This window comes from Heterocephalus glaber, unplaced genomic scaffold, assembly GCF_053883595.1.
Source record: "Heterocephalus glaber isolate CG9 unplaced genomic scaffold, H.glaber_assembly_v1.0 deba00000071, whole genome shotgun sequence".
Lineage (NCBI taxonomy): Eukaryota > Metazoa > Chordata > Mammalia > Rodentia > Bathyergidae > Heterocephalus > Heterocephalus glaber.
The window spans coordinates 14880114-14897744 of NW_028258137.1; the positions used below are offsets into that span (position 1 = coordinate 14880114).

The 17631-nt window shown below is 40.6% G+C and overlaps 1 protein-coding gene and 1 long non-coding RNA gene across 11 annotated transcripts in view; one reads left to right on the forward strand and one right to left on the reverse strand.

Annotated features, from left to right (window-relative positions):
* LOC110348776 (uncharacterized) overlaps positions 1-17631 on the forward strand; it is a 70892-nt gene that overhangs the window by 34267 nt on the left and 18994 nt on the right. The window lies entirely within an intron of this gene.
* Positions 9455-17631, reverse strand: part of Zfhx3 (zinc finger homeobox 3) — a 246104-nt gene continuing 237927 nt past the window's right edge. For all 8 annotated transcript variants that reach the window (XM_087204839.1, XM_087204819.1, XM_087204840.1 and 5 more), the window contains one exon: positions 9455-15349. In XM_087204839.1, the coding sequence (XP_087060965.1) occupies positions 13683-15349 (1667 nt within the window). In that variant the 3' untranslated portion in view covers positions 9455-13682. The remainder of the gene's footprint in view (positions 15350-17631) is intronic.

Sequence of the window (17631 nt, forward strand, 5' to 3'; positions counted from 1 at the left end):
ATGCCAGTGTCTTCAAGAGTTCTACCTAACTTATCTTCCAGCAAGTTTAGTGTTTCTGTCTTAATATTTAGATCTTTAATCCACTTCTCTTTCAGTTTAGTGCATGGTGATAGGTATGGTCTAGTTTTAATCTTTGGCAGGATGAAATCCAATTTTTCCAGCACCATTTATTAAAGAGGCTATCTTTCCTCCAATGAGGGTGGTTGGCTCCTTTGTCAAAGATGAGGTGGCTGAGTATGTCTGGAGTTGTTTCTGCATCTTCTAATCTATTCCACTGATCCTCTGGTCTGTTTCTTTGCCAGTACCATGCTGTTTTTATTACAGTAGCTTTGTGGTATAGTGTCAAGTTGGGGATTGTGATGCCCCCAGCCATGTCTCTTTTGCCTAGAAGTGCTTTTGCTATTCTAGGTCTCTTCAGGTTCCAAATGAATTTTTGGATTGTTTTCTCTAGTTCTCTGAAGTATATTGTTGGAATTTCAATGGGGATTGCATTAAGTCTATATAGCAGTTTTGGAAGTATGGCCATTTTCACTATATTGGTTCTTCCTACCCAGGAACAAGGGATGTCTTTTCATTTTCTTATATCCTCTTCGATCTCCTTTTTCAGAGAGCTGTAGTTTTCAGCGTAGAGGTCTTTTGCTTCCTTTGTTAGATTGATCCCTAGATATTTCATTTTTTTAGATGCTATTGTAAAAGGAATTGTTTCCCGAATTTCTCTCTGAGTCTATTTGTGTATAAGAAGGCTATTGTTTTTTGAGTATTGACCTTATATCCAGCTGTTCTACTGAATCTGTCAATTAGGTTTAGAAGTCTTTTGGCCAAGTTTTTTGGGTCTTCTATGTAAAGTATCATATCATCAGCAAGTAATGACAGTTTAATGTCTTCCTTTCCTGTCTTTATTCTTTTTATTTCTTTTTTCTAATTGCTGTGGCTAATGTTTCTAGAACTACATTGAACAGGAGCGGTGATAGTGGGCATCCTTGTCGTTCCTGATTTTAGCGTGAAAGTTTTCATTTTTTGACCACTTAGTATGATGTTGGCTGTTGGTTTTTCATAGATAGCCTTAATCAGGTTGAAATAAAGACCTTCTATTGAAGTTTTCTGTAGCGTTTTTATCTTGAATGGGTGTTGGATTTTGTTGAATGCCTTTTCTGCATCTATTGAAATGATCATATGATTTTTATCCTTGACTCTGTTAATATAGTGTATTACATTTATTGATTTATGAATGTTGAACTATCCTTGCACCCCTGGGATAAATCTGACTTGGTCAGGGTATATAATCATCTTGATGACTCTGTATTCTGTTTGCCAGTACCTTGCTGAGGATTTTTTTTTTTTTTTTGGTACTGGGGATCGAACTCTGATCCTTGCACTAGCAGGGCAGGCGGCTGCACCACTGAGCTAAATCTCCGGCCCTTGTTGAGGATTTTTGCATCTACGTTCACTAGTGAGATTGGTCTGCAGTTCTCTTTTTGGGCTGGGTCTTTCCCTGGTTTTGGAATCAAAGTAACACTTGCTTCCAGGAATGAATATGTAAGCCTTGCTTCCCTTTCAATTTCCTTGATGAGTTTAAAGAGTAATGGTGATAGTTCTCCTTTAAATGTCTTGTAGAATTCAGCAGTGAAGCCATCAGGACCTGGGCTTTTCTTTGTTGGTAAAATTATTACATTTTCAATTTCACTCATTGTAATTGGGGTGTGTAGAATTTCTATATCTTCATTTAACTTTGGCAATTCATATCAACATGTGAATTTTGAGAGGAACAATTTGGCCCATAACACCTTGGTAATTGATAGTAGTATCTAGAGACTTGATTAGTTGTTGTTAAAGCAACTTCATAAATAGTGTTATGTTCTTCCATATGTAATATAAGTTTGGTTGCTTTTGGGGGACACTATAGAACTGTGGAGAGTAAGGTAGATCATACACATGTGTGGAAATTGGCATAGTCAAGAGTTGACCTTAGTTACACCCCAGACTTCAAATTCCTTAACTGTAGGCTGCTGTTGCTGGATTTAGGATCGAGGCTCGAGTATCAAAGGGGTTTTTTTACTTTGGTGCTAGGCTCATGATAGGAGTGGGAAGGGGTTCTCTGATGTCTGTGTCCAGTCTCAGTATTAGGTAGGCCCTGTGTACCTTGTCATTAGGAAAAAGACTTTCTCAGCATTCCTGTGCCTCCTTCCTACAGCAGCAAACTGTCTTATCTGTGTATTAGTTGATCTTAGGCAGTTTTTGGTCCTCCCTCAGTGGTAGCAGGATGTCTGCTGACTAATGTGTAGGGTCCTGAGCCCCAGAACTTTTCCTACTCCTCCCCCAGGATTATAGGGATTTTTGGTTTCATTTTGTTTTGTTTTTTTTATCTTCTCTACATGGTACAAAGTGTATTATGCCTGTGACTTGGGAGCAGTAAAGCTAGGCACACCCTCTGATGCTATGTAGGAGAAATGGGGCTGGGAAAGTGGTTGGTGCTTAAAACCTGGGTCCCAGGAATAGCCAGTTACATACAGCAAGCCTGTACCACTCTTCATAGCAGCTGGTTGAGGCCCATGGGAGAGTTATGAGTGTATATTAAACTCACCTGTGTCTGCCCCCACCCCAACCCCCAGCTATTCCAAGGGATGGACTAGCACTCATTTGGCCACTAACATCTGTTAAATTGGTAGCTGAGTTCTTAAAGGCTTGGCTGAAGGGCTTGTTCCTTTTAGAATTTAGGTTTCTTCACTGTTATGTTACTTCAGCTCTTTAATGGATTCAAGGAAAAAAATGATTATTTTGTAGATTTCTCTGGTTCTGTTGCTTTTCTTTTGTATGTTTAAAATGGGGGGGGTTCCCCCCTTTTGGCTCATTTTGAAATATTAAGCTATATAACTTATCTGTTTTATAGGCATGCCTTTTCTTATCTGTAGGAATATTATTTTGTTCTTTACCATTTAAAAAAATACCATTCTGTGGAATTTGACCACAATCCTTTCCTGTTGATCATTTTCATATGCAGTTAGTTTTCCTGAACTTGTAGGAGGAATGTATGAGTAGAGATGACTTAACCTCAAGACTCCAGTGAGCCCTGTGGCTGCAAGTTGTTTTCCTGCAGTGTTAAAAAAAATATATGGTCTTATACTGAGAATGCTCCGTCTGTTCTCTTCCCTCAGTTTTATCTCAGCACACACTCCGTCTCCTTCTTTGGTCCCTTCTGTCCCTGACTTACTCAATTTGAATTCTATTGTCTGCTGTTTTTCCTTATTGTAGGGTTTTATCCTAAAAGGGAATTGCACTTCCAGCCCTTTCAGATCTTACTAGAGAAACTTTGTTTGCTCCCTAGTCCCCTTGCCCTACAATTGAACAATGTAAAAACCTCTCCCAGTTGTTTCATGAGAGATGTCTCAGCTCTTATTAGTACTCGTTAGCTAGGTTTCCCTGTTCTAATTCCCTTCACCCCTCTTCTTGCAGAATGTAAGTAGGAACTAAGTTTTACCAAAATAAACATATAAATAAAAGACAGGATTTAGGTTTCACAAAAGTGACTGGTATCTGCTGGGCCCTAGTTTTTTATCATTGTCCTTTATTACTCAGTATATGAATTCATCTCAGAATGAAAACTACACTTCCAAATCCATGGATTTCCTTGAGCCACATTTAGTCTGAAAAATCATCTTTGTGAAGGAAGACATTGAAATGAAATGGTTTAAATAAAAAGGTGAATAAATTATAAATAGTGAAAACCATTGCAGTTAAGGGACAAGAGTTAAAATAGTGTTTTAATGTCAGATTCCATGGGCTGGCTTTCTTCAAAGCCAAAGAAATGCTTTTTCCCCACTGCATGAGGTATTGTGGCTACACAAAGCAGAAAAGTGGCTGGAGGATTCATATGTTTACCTATGTCTCTTACCTCTGAGTAGTGTAAGCAAAAGGATGAATTACTTGGAGCCTTTAATCTTAAAAAAGGTATCAATCAGCAGTGTATCATGTCCAAAGAAATCTGCTGGGAAGTCAAGGTCCTGTGTTAATTGGAACCTTCATAAGTGTTAGCCTTACTTTGAAAAGGTATGCGGAATTCTTACATTTATCTAAAAAATAAATTTGACTTCTGCTTCCAGCTGAGATAGGGTAATAAAAACCAGAGGTACCTTCCCAGCTGAAACAACTATAAAAGCACAGGAAAAAAATATATGAAGGAATAATTTTTAAGGCACTTTATATCCTCACATAGTAAAGGACGGTGAACACTGAGATGAGGAATAAGGTGAGCTTTCTCATTCTACTTTACTGTCTTGAGTTCCCAGGCCATGGCACTTGGTGAGGAACCTAAGTGAAGCTCTGTAGACTCCCTCAGCCAAGGATATAAGGCTGAGTCCAGAGAGACCAAAGCAGCTGGGATTTGTAGGACAAGAGTACCAGGTGAGGGAGAGAAATCTGGAGATCTCCATAGGGTTCCAAACTGGTATTCAGAAAAGTGTACAAGGAAACTATTGGGGGCCCAAGAAAGAACCTAGCAAAAGGGTAAGAAGTTACAATACCTCACGTTTACACATGGTGGGGAACTGTTCATGGGACATTTGAGTAGAGTTCTTAGAATCATTCTTCAGGAATGAGTAATAGCGCTTGACTACATTGTACACTATTACCTAACCCTAACCCTGCCCAACAAAATTTAAAAAGAGATAAAACTATTTTCGAGTAACTTAAATGCATCTCGGAAAATGCATAGGAATGCAAGAATACCCAACATTCAACACAGTAAAATTCACATGCCTGTGATAGTCGATCGAAGATTACCAAGCCCAGGCATGGTGGCGCATGCCTGTAATCCCATCAGGAAGCTGAGGCAGTAGGATTGTCATGAGTTCAAGGCCAGCCTGAGCTACATAGTGAATTCAAGGCCAACCTGAACTATAGAATGAGACCCTGTCTCAAAACAGGCGGGGAATTTAGCTCAGTGGTTTCGCCGCCAGCTGTGCAAGCACAAGGATCCGAGTTCGATCCCCAGTACCAAAACAAAACAAACCAAAAAACTACCACAATTACCAGGTGTGCAAAGAGATAAGAAAACCTCACCCATAAGAAGAATAACTTGTCATCTGAAACCAACTCACAACTTACATATTAGAATTTGCAGAGGAGTGCGTAAAAGTTATTATAACTGTTTTCCATATGTCAAAAAGCTAAGTAGAGACATGGAATATATTTTTTAAAAGACTTAAATTAAGCTTCCAGAGATGAAAAGTATATCTGAAATAAAAAAATACATTGGATATGATTAATGACAGATTAGAAGATTAGTGGACTTAAAGATGTAGATTTGGAAACTATTGAAGAGAAAACAGTTAAAACACAAGGCCAGCCAAATAAATGAAAATTCAGAGAATCAGTAAGCTGCAAGTGAATTTAAGTGGACTAATATCTATTTAATTGGGTACTCTGAGTAGGAGAGGAGTAAGAGAACTAAGGGTCAAAAATATATTTGAAGAAAGAATGACTGAACAACTGTCATTTTTATATAAAGTTATACATACCCCCACAGATTCAAGAACTCGGCAAACCACAAGCATAAGAAATATGAATAAAACTACACTAAGGCACATAATAAAATGATGTGATGAAACTACTGACAAAAGGAAAAATCTTAAAACTAGTGAAAAATACATTAAAACATAAGGATATTAGATGTTATTGGAAATAATGCAAGGCCCTGGGGGGAATACTGTCTTTCAAGTACTGACATAAAAAACATCAGCTAAATGCAAATCATACTTTTGTAACTACTCAAACCGGGTCAAACTGAGAACCAAAGACACATGATCATGTCCTATCTCCAGGCTGTATGACCACGGTAAAGGTTATGGGCTGTTATCCTCAGAGAAAAGGGAAAATCAGTCATTAGTGATTCTCTATAGCCTTATTAGCCCTCTGATTCCAATTGCAGCAACTTTATTGCCAATATTGTTTCTGATTTAAAATAGACAAAATTCACATAGGACCATAGCCTCCTAAAAGGTATCATTGATGATTTCTCATATCCAAAGGCTATCATAGAAACACTCTTCATCCTTTTCTGTATGCTAATCTTTTACTCGCTTTCCTTTGTCTCTTCCACATGTTTATTTTGCAGCTTGAATAATAGTATTTTTAAAACATCTTTCTCTGTTTAGTAGTGGAGAAATCCTCTTGCATGTTCCTGTGTGTGTAACCCCTTTCAATTTTGTTTCACCTACAATTCGTTCACTCTCATAGTCCCATTTCAGATACTATGGCTCTCAACTTGTGCATCAGGACACCTTAAAACAAGCAGTGGGCAAAATGTCACACTTCATTTTGGGGGGCTGGGGATTCAGCTCAGTGGTTCTGCTGCCTGCCTTGCAAGCACAAGGTCCTGAGTTCGATCCCCAGTACCAAACCCCCCCCCAAAATCCATTTTTTGTTACAACCCCATGCATTTAACTGCTCACCTTTTAAGGTAGTATAATGAAGCAAATATATGTCTGGGAACAAACAGAAACAAACTACAGCCCATTCTTTCCTCATGACCAGATTAAGCACTAAAGGCCAACCAGTGGTGGTGAACCTACGGTACACGTGCTGCAGTGGGCTGCTTGTTATTGAAAGCTCTAGGGCCCCAGGGATTTAGCTCAGTGGTTTCGCTGCCTGCTGCACAAGTACAAGGACCTGAGTTCGATTCCCGGTACCAAAAAAAAAAAAAACTCTAAAAGATTCACCATCACTGGACTAGACAGGGAGATAGTGAAATCCAAATACTTGAACTGAACCCTGGTATAACTCAAAAGCAGAAACTTGCTAAAGCATTTCTACAGTCTCTGAGATATGTGCAGGCAGGGAAACATCAGAAATAATTGTACAGCAGAGGCTTGATGAGACTTAATTATACAACTGCTGTTCCCAAAGCCTCTGTAAAGTACAGCAAGAGTTAGAAAACCAGTCCCAAGGGGCCTACAGAAAGGAAAAATGGAAAATTCTTACTGATAATTAACATACCAACAGCTATTTAGCATGTAGTATGTACCAGTCAGTGTTGTCACAACACCCCTATAAAGCAGGTACTTTTATCACTTTATAGCACAAGAAACAAAAGTAACAATCAAGGTCATAATGGTGGAGCCAGAATCTGAACCCCACCATGGAGCTCCCACTCCCACCTACCCTTGTCTCGTGTCTCTCAGTACACAGTGAGTGTGGAGAACATGCACCTTTGGCCCTCACTCCATATCTCACCATCCTGAAACTAGGGATAAATGTCATGCACTATTCCTCTTATGTCACTTGAGGAATAAGTATGTGATTCTACAAAATATTTTTACAAGTTATACAGATAGAAGGCATTAACAGAGGGGCTGAAAGTGACAATGTGTAAGGGAGTGTAGGGAAGAGTACTTTGTTGTGTAGGAAGGCAAGAAGAACGAACGAGTGTGAGAAAGCTTTGAGCATAATACAGGTAGAGTCAAATGCCTTTCTCACTACTCTTCCTAGTTGCTTCTCAGTACTCTTCCTAGCCCAAGGGTAAAATAGTTCATCTGAAAGTTTTCATTCTGATGTTAATATGGCACTCTTACACTGTCCCTTTGTCCATCTCTTCCACATCTAGTGAAATAGTTATACATGATGGGCCAAAACAAATTTATTCTTGTTGCTTGTAATTTAAAAACTTAAGATGATGACTAACTGGGTATAGCATCTTGAAGACAGCCTGTACTTACTTTAACGGTGCTAACAGCACTAATTTCTTTGCACGTTTTGCCAGAGCCTTAGCTGGTTTGCCCCAGCAGTAGTATGGATGCTGACTGAGCACATCTGTCCTGCTGTAATTAAGGCTGCAGAGCAGCAGGTGCAAACTTCTCATCTTTCAACTTGACTTTTAAACTGCTTGCACTCTTGTAACTTAAAGTCTAAACTTGTTAATAGTAAGATTTGGTACTATACACATTTTAAATGCAGAATTAGAAACAGCTACCTAAGAAATACAGACCAGCCATTTTAAGATGTTAATTCCAAGGAGATTAATATCTACATAAGCATGATATTGAAGCCAGATTGGAAGACTTCTTTTTCCTTAATAAGCCTTTTCAGTAATAGAGCTTTAGGTTTCTCTCTCCCTATGTAATTTAAGTGCTTAGAGATTCTCTGATACAAAGGCTCAGCCATCACTAACGTTTTGTCGTATTTTTTTGTTGAAAATTTATCTGTGGAAGAATTTGAATTGTATTCACTTTCTTCTAAAAAGCTGAAGTAGCAAAACCTCTCTGCAAAACTGGTTCCATTTAAAATGTCTCACTGCGATCCTGCCAGATCCTAAAATAATTACAGCTTCGAACGGTAGATGAGGCTTTGGTTCTGAACAAGTCTTACCATCCTGTACCTTTTTAAGGGGTGGGAAGAAAGATCAGTGACATAACTGTCAAGAAAACATGCTGAGACAGAAGCCATCTTTTTCTTCAGGAACACCCCAAAGAAAGGTCTAGAGGTTCAAGCACTGGCCAGAGATCTAGCTTTCCCGAGTACTAGTAATACCTCTGCCAATTATAGAACTGTATGAGATTTGAGTTAATAGGGTCACTACTGCTTTATGAATGACTACAGGAACTACGAAAGAGACTTGGTTGACAATGACCATCTGAGCCAACAGAATAGGATTTTGTAGCTTTACTACTAGGAAAGAAAAGATCCTGTTGACCAAGGGCAGATGCTGCAGACGTTACAAGGACACAGCCAGCCAGCAATGCCATCTAAACCTAGCCTCTAGTTTTGTAAATTATTAATTAGCTATGGTTATAAAAGAGATGAATGAAAGGCCTTTGGGCCTGATGTTGGATGTACTTTATTAATGAATTTCAGGCATTTTTCCATTCTAAGGAGTGTGGGTGATGAGAGGGCTGAACAGTCCCTTGCATGCAGAAATTACTAATGCTACTGCTGTTGTGCAAACTATCTCAAATTCTGCTCTAACAGAAGTTTATGAAACCCATTTGCTAAGACAGGTAAATATAGTCAATCATCTGCTTAACTCAACTTACCTTTGGTGTCCTGCTACAGACACTAGATCCAACCCCCAGTTCAGAAAAGTTGAACATGGCGCTCTCCTGTTCATGAGCAAACTTTTTTTGCTTATAGCTGGGCCAACAAGTGTATAAAATTTTTCATATAAACATTTAAATTAAAAATCTAGTAGGTATTAGTGTTCTACAGGGTCCATAATTCTCCAAGAGGCCAGGCATACACCTCCCAATGTTATAAACTTGTCTGTCATGGCCCAAACTTCTGGCAGTTTCTTGAGTACCAGGAGATAAATACATGGCTTCTTAAAAAACAGAGTTCACGTACATCTCTATGTACCTTGGAGTAAGTACTCCCTGCATACACAACCTTGAGAATACTGTTCAAATTTATACTTCACCAGCCATTCACCTTTCTCATGCACACAAAATCTGGTAACAGAGACAAGAACTTTTGCTCATATTTTTTTAATGTATCACAATGAGCAGGAAACATACTTGATGAAATATTTCAAAGGAGTATATTCAATTACCATCTACAATCAACTTAACTATGACAACAAAGTTTTTGTGACAAATTTCTTTTTTCAGTTTGAAAGTTCCATGTGGTTCTGTTTGTTACTCTCCATGTATTTTGGTACAGTTCGAGATCAGCATTGTTACAGTAACAAAAAAGCTAACAAGACTACATTATAGAAAAACACCAAGAACATCATTTTTGGTTTCACTTGCTCTATTTTTTTGTTTTTTGTGGGTTTTTTTGTGTGTTTTTTTGTTTTTTATACATTGCAAAGGCTGTTCATATACCTCTTCACCTCAGGGTCACGTTCATTTATGCTTTCTTTCCTACCCAAACTTGTCCCCCCTCCCCCCCTGAAGAAAGTAAACAAACAAAAAACTAGTCAAAGCTTTGTTTCACAGTGGGCAGTATCTCAGCGCCAACAACCAACCAACTCAATTTATGCTTCTATTTAAAATGTATTAATTTAATTTATTATTTAAAAAAAATATATGTCCATGAACATCAAGTGCACTGGCTTGGGTCATTGCCTCACTCTCTTGCAACTTCCTGCCATGCCTGATAAACTCAGGTTTAAACACATGCCATCTGTCTTACTTTATTTTCAATTGTGTAAAACTTTGGCCACATTCATCTCTTTAAATAGCTTTTAATTAAAAAAAAAAACTTTCTAGATGTATTAAACTTTTGTGTATGTGTTTTCCTTTTTTTGAAAGGACAGATGAAATAACCCCAATTCTGCGGGTCAGTCTGGTGCTATGACTGAATAGTGTCTAGCACCAAACCAAACTAGGGTTACTTGAGAAAAACAAAACAAAAACAAAACAACCACCAAAAAATAGAAGTGCCAATGGAGGTTAAGAACTAATTTAAAAAGTTGAGATATCCTACTCAGCTACCTACTATACAGCAGACAGGAGTAAATTCCCCAAATAAGGTCAATCTAAACAGTTGAGTGTTGTAGTGAATTCATGCTTTGTAAATGATACAGGCATAGCCACTGTGGATGTCAGCCCATAAACAGGTGACTGGATCATGTCTGACTTCTAATTTTCACCATCACTGACTGCTTTGCTACTTCTGGGTTAGTGCTGAGAATTGCTATTTCTTTTTTGAATGAACATGTATGTGGGCGGTATAGTTGTAGAGGAAAGCATTAAGTGTGCAACCCACTCCAGGTTGAAACAATCACATAACCCCTCTGAGGAATACTGGTGGGTGGAAGCATGCTTAGCCAATCTACCCAACCACCTTATTGTTGCCAAACACACCCACAAGTCAAGGCATGGCAGTACAAAACACTGACAGTCACTGCCTTACACAGGAAGGATGGCATAGTAGCTCAAAAAAAAATTAGGGAAAGGGTGGCAAAATTACAAAGGAATTTGAAGTTGAGGGGGAGGGAAAGGGATAGAAATTGCACTATTACCAAGCAATATCATTTTAAAAAACAGTTTTCAGAGAAGACCTAGCAGAATTTGACAGGTAAAGCTAGTGTTAAATTGTTAATTGGTATCACACAGAGAACCAAAAACAAAAACAATTTTTTTCTATGATACAGACACAGAGTAACATACAACAGTTAAATGGCAAAAAATATATATATATATTTCATAGAGTTACAAACAAGATAAAATAATGGAAAACAAAAAACTGTACAACTTTAAAATTTAAAAATGTTCATCTCAAACACAGGGAGAAATACAAGAATTCTTGTTAAAAGGAAATAGCCTGTTAAAACAGTAAATGTTTTGTGTACTTGTTTTTGACACCTTATGCTACAACTGGATACTGATATGAATAAGATGGTATTCTTTAGTATTTCTACTTAAAAAAATTAAAAAGGAATTTGCACTGTGCATCAGCCTAGTTAGAAATATGTACAACAGTTCAGGATCTACTCTTTAACTAAGAACAAATTCATAAAAATAGTCCTGGCTAAAAAAGAAAAAGAAAAAAGAAAAAAAAAAACCACTACATTTTCAGATCTTGGAATGCTCCAGTCTTTTGCAAAGTCGATGAGTGGCTTCAGCACTGGGGAAAGAAGCCCGAAAGGTGACCAATGGAACCTGTATTCACAGTCTTCAAAGTTCCCTTTTGAAACATAAAAGAATGAAGGGGAGAAAGATTTCACACTTTGGGGACACGGGGAGATTGTGTCTGTTGACGTTTAGCTATGAAAGTGAAACAGCAAAGTATTTGTTTCCAAAACCTACATTTTAGCAGCACAAAGTTTTCCTTTCAAAGGTCAGACTGGTTTAGTTTTTTTTTTTTTTTTTAAGATAAAAAAGGGTGTGTGTTACAGGAATATGGATATTAACATAAATACAAGTGCCTCACATACGGTTTCCTTTTTTGCTTTCTGTACATTGCTATCTGCTTTGTTGGCTGCGCTCTGGATCACTCGCTGCTCAGACTGCCTAACACAAGGACAAAAACTTTGAAGTAAAAAGTGTGTCTTTTGGTATATGGAATTGTCATAAACAGTTGCCTCTCTGCTTGCAGAAGAAGCACATAACAACCTGGGAATCTTTTGTTTTATTCTTTTATTAAACTAAGTCTTGTTTGTTTAAATCAGAAACAAATTCTCAAGTAACAAGAACCCTTTCCCTTTTTTCTGCATCAGCAGTGAAAGGGTGTGTCTTTGGATTTTATTTAAAGCATGAAATTTCTTTTTCTGAGAGAGGAAAGAAAAAAAACAAAAAACCAATCCCCTAACCAAAAACTTTAGAAAGAAAAGCGCATAGCCCATTTACACAAACTGAAACAAATGCTTTAGGTCAGGAAAAGAATATTTGAAGCATCTACCAAACAAGAAGGAAAAGAGGTGCAAAGAAAAGCCAAAGGAAGGATAAATAAAAATAAATGCACAAGGCTACCAGACATAGATAACTAGAATTATATGCCTTTTAAAAGTTTCAACTCCCCAACCAAAAATAATCTGTGAGGATCCTAATGACCCCTAGAATCCTTCGAAATTTTCTATAGTTTTATAAAATAATTCTGTAGCCACCCTCTAAGAAATGAAGGCAGCTACCCTAAGTGGAGATTATAGGATGGGAGCTGGGAAGAGGAAAGAGAAAGTGGAATTAAGGGACAAAGGGAAGAAAAGCTTAGGCAAATCAACGGATTGCAATCTATCTGCTAGGAATGAACAAGACAACATCAAATGAGGAGCTGTCAGCTGGACCATACAAAAAGCTAAATGTACACAAAAGGTTTTTTTTTTTTTCCTTTTAAATCTACCATACTGCTTCAGTTCATTTCCAATGCAACAATCTACTCAACACCAAAAATGGTCATATCTATCATAAATACAGAAAGTCAGTTTTTAAAACTTATTTTTTAAGCTACAAGTCCTCAACACTCTTTGTGTATGTGGGTTTTTTTTTTTTTTTCTGAAAGTGGGAGTGTTTAACTTTTCCCCTTGAAATAGGCTTCAGCAGAAAAGCTACCCTTAAAAATTCCCAGAAAGCTAAAGCAGTTCACATTGTTTTTCTCGAATACTTTCTGCCCGTTTTTAAATTAAAACAAAAAAATCTTTTCTGGAACAACAACAAAAAAAAAAACCTGAAAAAATAATATATATAAAACAATGATTCTGAAAACAGAACAAAGTGTGAGCGATTGACCTGAGAATAAAAAGACATTACATTTCTTTTTTTCTTTTAGCAAGCCATTGGTATCTGAATGCTAAGATAGCAAGAAATTTAAAACTGTAACAAGGTGGACTGCTTTCCCATACAGTGCATGCCGGGCTCCTCTGTGCTATCAAGGTGGGGCATTTATTGAAAAGGGGCAAATATACAAGGGGTTTAAGCTCCAAAGACTTTATGGACGCCCTGCGGACTTGTGTTTCCCAGACCAATAGTACCTTCAAAAGGACACAATGTAACAAGGTTAGGGGTTTTGTTTTTTGTTTTTAAATACTAAAAGAAAAGACAAGAATGTAAAATCACCGGCATAGATAGGTATATGGGAAAACAACCCACGCTTTTTTTTTTTTTCTTTTTTTTTGTTGGTTTTTTTTTTTTGTTTTTTGTTTGTTTTTTGATTTTTTGGTTAGAAGCTTTGGAATTGCAGTTAGTCTATTTTTGAAATTGGTTTGTTATTAATTTTTTTATTTAAATTCATTTGTTTGTATTGTTCATCTTCAAAGCTTACAATCTGAAGGTGTCCGTTCCTACACTGGTCAGACCACTGTCCTTGGGGCAGCTGGGGTCTTTGGGACCCTCCACCGGGCTCGCCGGTCCGTCGGACTTTTGGCTGAGATCCGTGTCAGACTCCTCCGAATAGTCGTCTGTTGGCATCGAGGGCTGAACCCCTGAGGTGCTGCATGAACTTGAGGTAACCGTTGAAGATGAGGAGAGAGGAGGAAAAGAAGGGGGCTTCGCTGCCGAAGCCCGGGAGACCACTTGAGGCCAAGACTTCCTGGAGGCATGGGGGGAAGCGGACGAAGAGGGGGCGGCGGCCGATGGGGGAGGGGGACTGTCATTTGAGTGAGCGGCAGACTGCGAGGTAGATGCGGTGCTAGGATCGGGGAAGCAGGCAGAGTGAGGTAATAAACTAGGGTGCTCTTTGGCGTTTCTTGCTGCTCTCGTGATTGTTCTGTGTTTGTGCAAGGCCGACTCGAGATGTTGACTCAGAGCTTCCTCCCCACAGAGCGCGCTCTCGCACGCTAGGCAGTGGTACGAGCCGCTGCCGCCGCCGCCGCCGCCGCCGCCACCGCTGCCGGTGGGGACGTGAAGCACCATCTCTTGCATGTTCGCCACAGACTGGCCGAAGAAGCAGAGGGACTTCAGGTGGCTCCTCGCCGCCTCCTCATCGCCGAAGCCCGCCTGGCACTTGCGGCAGACCAACTTGTACTGCACCTTTGGAACAATGAAGGGGTCGTAGAGGGAGTCCGCACTTTTGCTTTCTGCTTCTGGCTCTTCGGGGGGTTTCGGCAGGAGGGGGGACACCTCACGGGGGGCGTTTTTCTGCTCTTCTGGTTTGGGGGATTCTTTGGCAGGGTCTTTGTCTGGGGAAGCAGCCCCCTGGGGGACTGGGGTTTGGCTTGCTTTGGGCTGCTGCTGCTGCTGCACTTTTTGCTGCTGCTGTTGCTGCTGCTGCTGTTGCTGTAGTTGCCGCTGCTGCTGCTGCTGGATCGCCTCCTGCAGACTCTGCTGGTATTGCTGGTACTGCTGCAGTAGGGAGCCCGGGGACAGCCCCATCAGGGCCTGCGACAGTGCAGGGCTGTAGGGGAACAGGCCTTCCATGCCATACATAGGCTGCAGGTACCCGCTCTGCAGGGCGCCAGGGATCTGGGGGGCGTAATAAGGAGAAAAGCCTGGTACAAAGTAAGGAAGGAACTGGCTCGTGAGCAATGCTGTGGGGTCTGAAGTCAAGGCTGCCTGCAGGGCCTGCAGCTGGGCAGGGTCCACTGCATACTCCATGGAGGGCAGTGGGGCTGAGATGGTGGCTGCAGCGGCCGTGGGGGCCTCTCCTTTCTCCTTCTTGGGGACAGGCAGGGGTTCACCTTTCCCTTTGTGTGCCTTTTCCTTCTCCTTTACTTTCTCACTGTCTTTTCGTGGCTGTTGAGGTGGGAGCTGTGTGGGTGGCGGCTGGGCTGCTGGCGGCGGGGGAGGCTGCTGCACCTGTGGCTGCTGCTGCTGCTGCTGGAGTTGAGGGGGTTGCTGAGGGGCCAACGCCATTGTGGCTTGTGCTGGGGTTGGGGAGCTCAGTGACACTGAGGACGGTTTATTTGGTAATCCAGATGTGGGGAGGCCAGGGGAAGGAACTGTTGTGCTGGGCAGACCCATCAAGTTCGGCTTAGGAGACGTTAAAGCTAAAAGGAATAGACACAAGGAGAAATCAGTCTAAGATGGTGAGGCTGAAGCTCAAAACGCTTTACCTGTGCCACTGGCATAACGTCTTAGATGCCAAGGTTAAAACTTGAAGGATCCTCTCAAAACCAATGCTGTCAACTGAAACACCCCACCAGGCTCAGGGCTGGGTAACTGCATCTTTAAATCGGGAACCAGTCCTTGGTCAGCACCCCTACTACCCTTTGTAGTAACAGCTTCCAATACCTTCTTACCTAACATGCCACACTCACTAGGACACATTCTCCTTGCCACATACTCCCAGATAGCATTCATTCTGTCCATTGCAGTTAGTCTGGAGGCCCCCAAATGGGCTGTTTCCAGCTCAAACACTTTTGAACCAAAGGCCTTCATCAGTATAGTCCTGAAAGCCCACCAGAAGTTGTTCGGAAAACAAAGCCAAAACAAGAAACCTGCCAAGGCCTCAAGGCCACATGAACAAACAAAATGGGCTCTACATAAGTTCTTCGTCTCTGACCGCTGCAGTTGAGGTATGTTAGGGAGGGCACAGAGAAGGGGATGAATGGAGTGGTGTGGAAGATGGGCCTGGAAAAAAATTAAAACAACTCATTCAGAGAAAACTGCTCAGTCTGTTGAATAAGACTACTGCCTCCTCCTGCCCCTGTGAATGATACATAGGAGGACCATAGGTGCTGCCGGGGCTTGAGAAACCAGCCACAGGAAGAAAAAAGCAGCATCAGAAATAGAACTGCCTAAGGTGCTGACACTATCAATGCCTATGCTATCCCAGCCTCCCCTAGACACCACTGTTTATAGGTGGCAGAGGCCCCTGACCATGTCACTAGGCCCACATGGAGTCCCACCTCTATCATGCTCATCCCTAATCCACCACTACCTGCATAACATTCACCCACCCTCTAGTCTAATACCCTTGCTGGCACAAGCATCTTCTGGATCAAGTCTTCAGTTGCAGGGAGATGGAAGACAGCACAGCTGCTGATGGTACACAAAGCTTCAGGTGTGTTAGGACTAGCAGAGTGTGCTGGAGGATGACGTTAGGGAATACAGAGGCCACAGCCCCCAGAACACATCCACAATCACATCTGAAACAGTGGGCAGTTCACATCAGAGGACACTAACATGTAAAATAAAATCTCAATCACATAGCCCCTCAATATTTCATCAGAACAAGAAAGCTGGAATATGGGGTTCCATGCTCTGACACGGTCCTCATAAGAAAAAAGTGTCTGAGGCCCAGTCCTGGGTGAAGACTGTCGATTTCCAGTCAGAATGGTACAGTATTCATTGCATTATCAAAACCCTCATATTGCGAGTCAAAGACCAAAGCTATTTCCAGTTGCCAATCCCAGGAAAACACCCATTAATTCTGGGTAGTCAAGGAAGCAGCTTCACTCAGCATTACAGGATGTACTCTTCCAAAACAGCAGAAAGAGACTGCTGAAAGTTTCCTCAATGCACATAAACCAGAGAAGAAAGTGTAACTGACTATATTCGAACAATGCAACAGCTTGGTTAAACTGGCTCAAATGAGGCAGAGACAGTGGATTATAAACCCTAAACATAGAACATGGCTCTTTCTGTCTACCACTAGGCAACAAGGCCACTTGTATTTTAGGTTTGGGACTAGAGGCAAAAGATCCTTCCCCAAACCTGTTGCTTCAAGGTTAGAAAAATTTTCTCTTGAACTGACACTGACTTGGTGCATGTTGAACTGAAGGTCTATATAAGAAACTCCAATTTTAAAGAACATTTACTAAACCCCCACTATTCAGCAAGTGCTGCACTAGCCACACCAGAAACAGTAGCTTAATACACTTTCACAGTGATTCTGTGATCTTGGTTTTCTGACTGGTAAGGTCAGAACCAAGCTAGGTACTTCATCGTCCTGAGACTTAGTCATGCACCTCTGGAGTCAGACTGCCCCTGTATGGATGATGGCTGACAAAAGCAAGATAGTTGACTTCTTGGAACCTCAGCTTTCCACAACAGATATTTGCAGGGGTTAAATCAAAGGGCATATGGAAAGGCCCTAATATGTACCTGACATCATAAATGCTTAATAAACACAAGTTCCTTCCCTCCCATTCCAGATCCAGTGCTCTTGAGAGCTATGGTACAGTAAGGTGAGATGTTAACGGGCACACCTGGCTGCCTTGAATGATTAAGAGCAGTTTCCTGTCTTGAGTCCACTCTAAGTGGTCAGAACCTGAACAGCACTAAACATATACCTGTTGACTGACTGGCTCATATTGGGTGTTGTGGA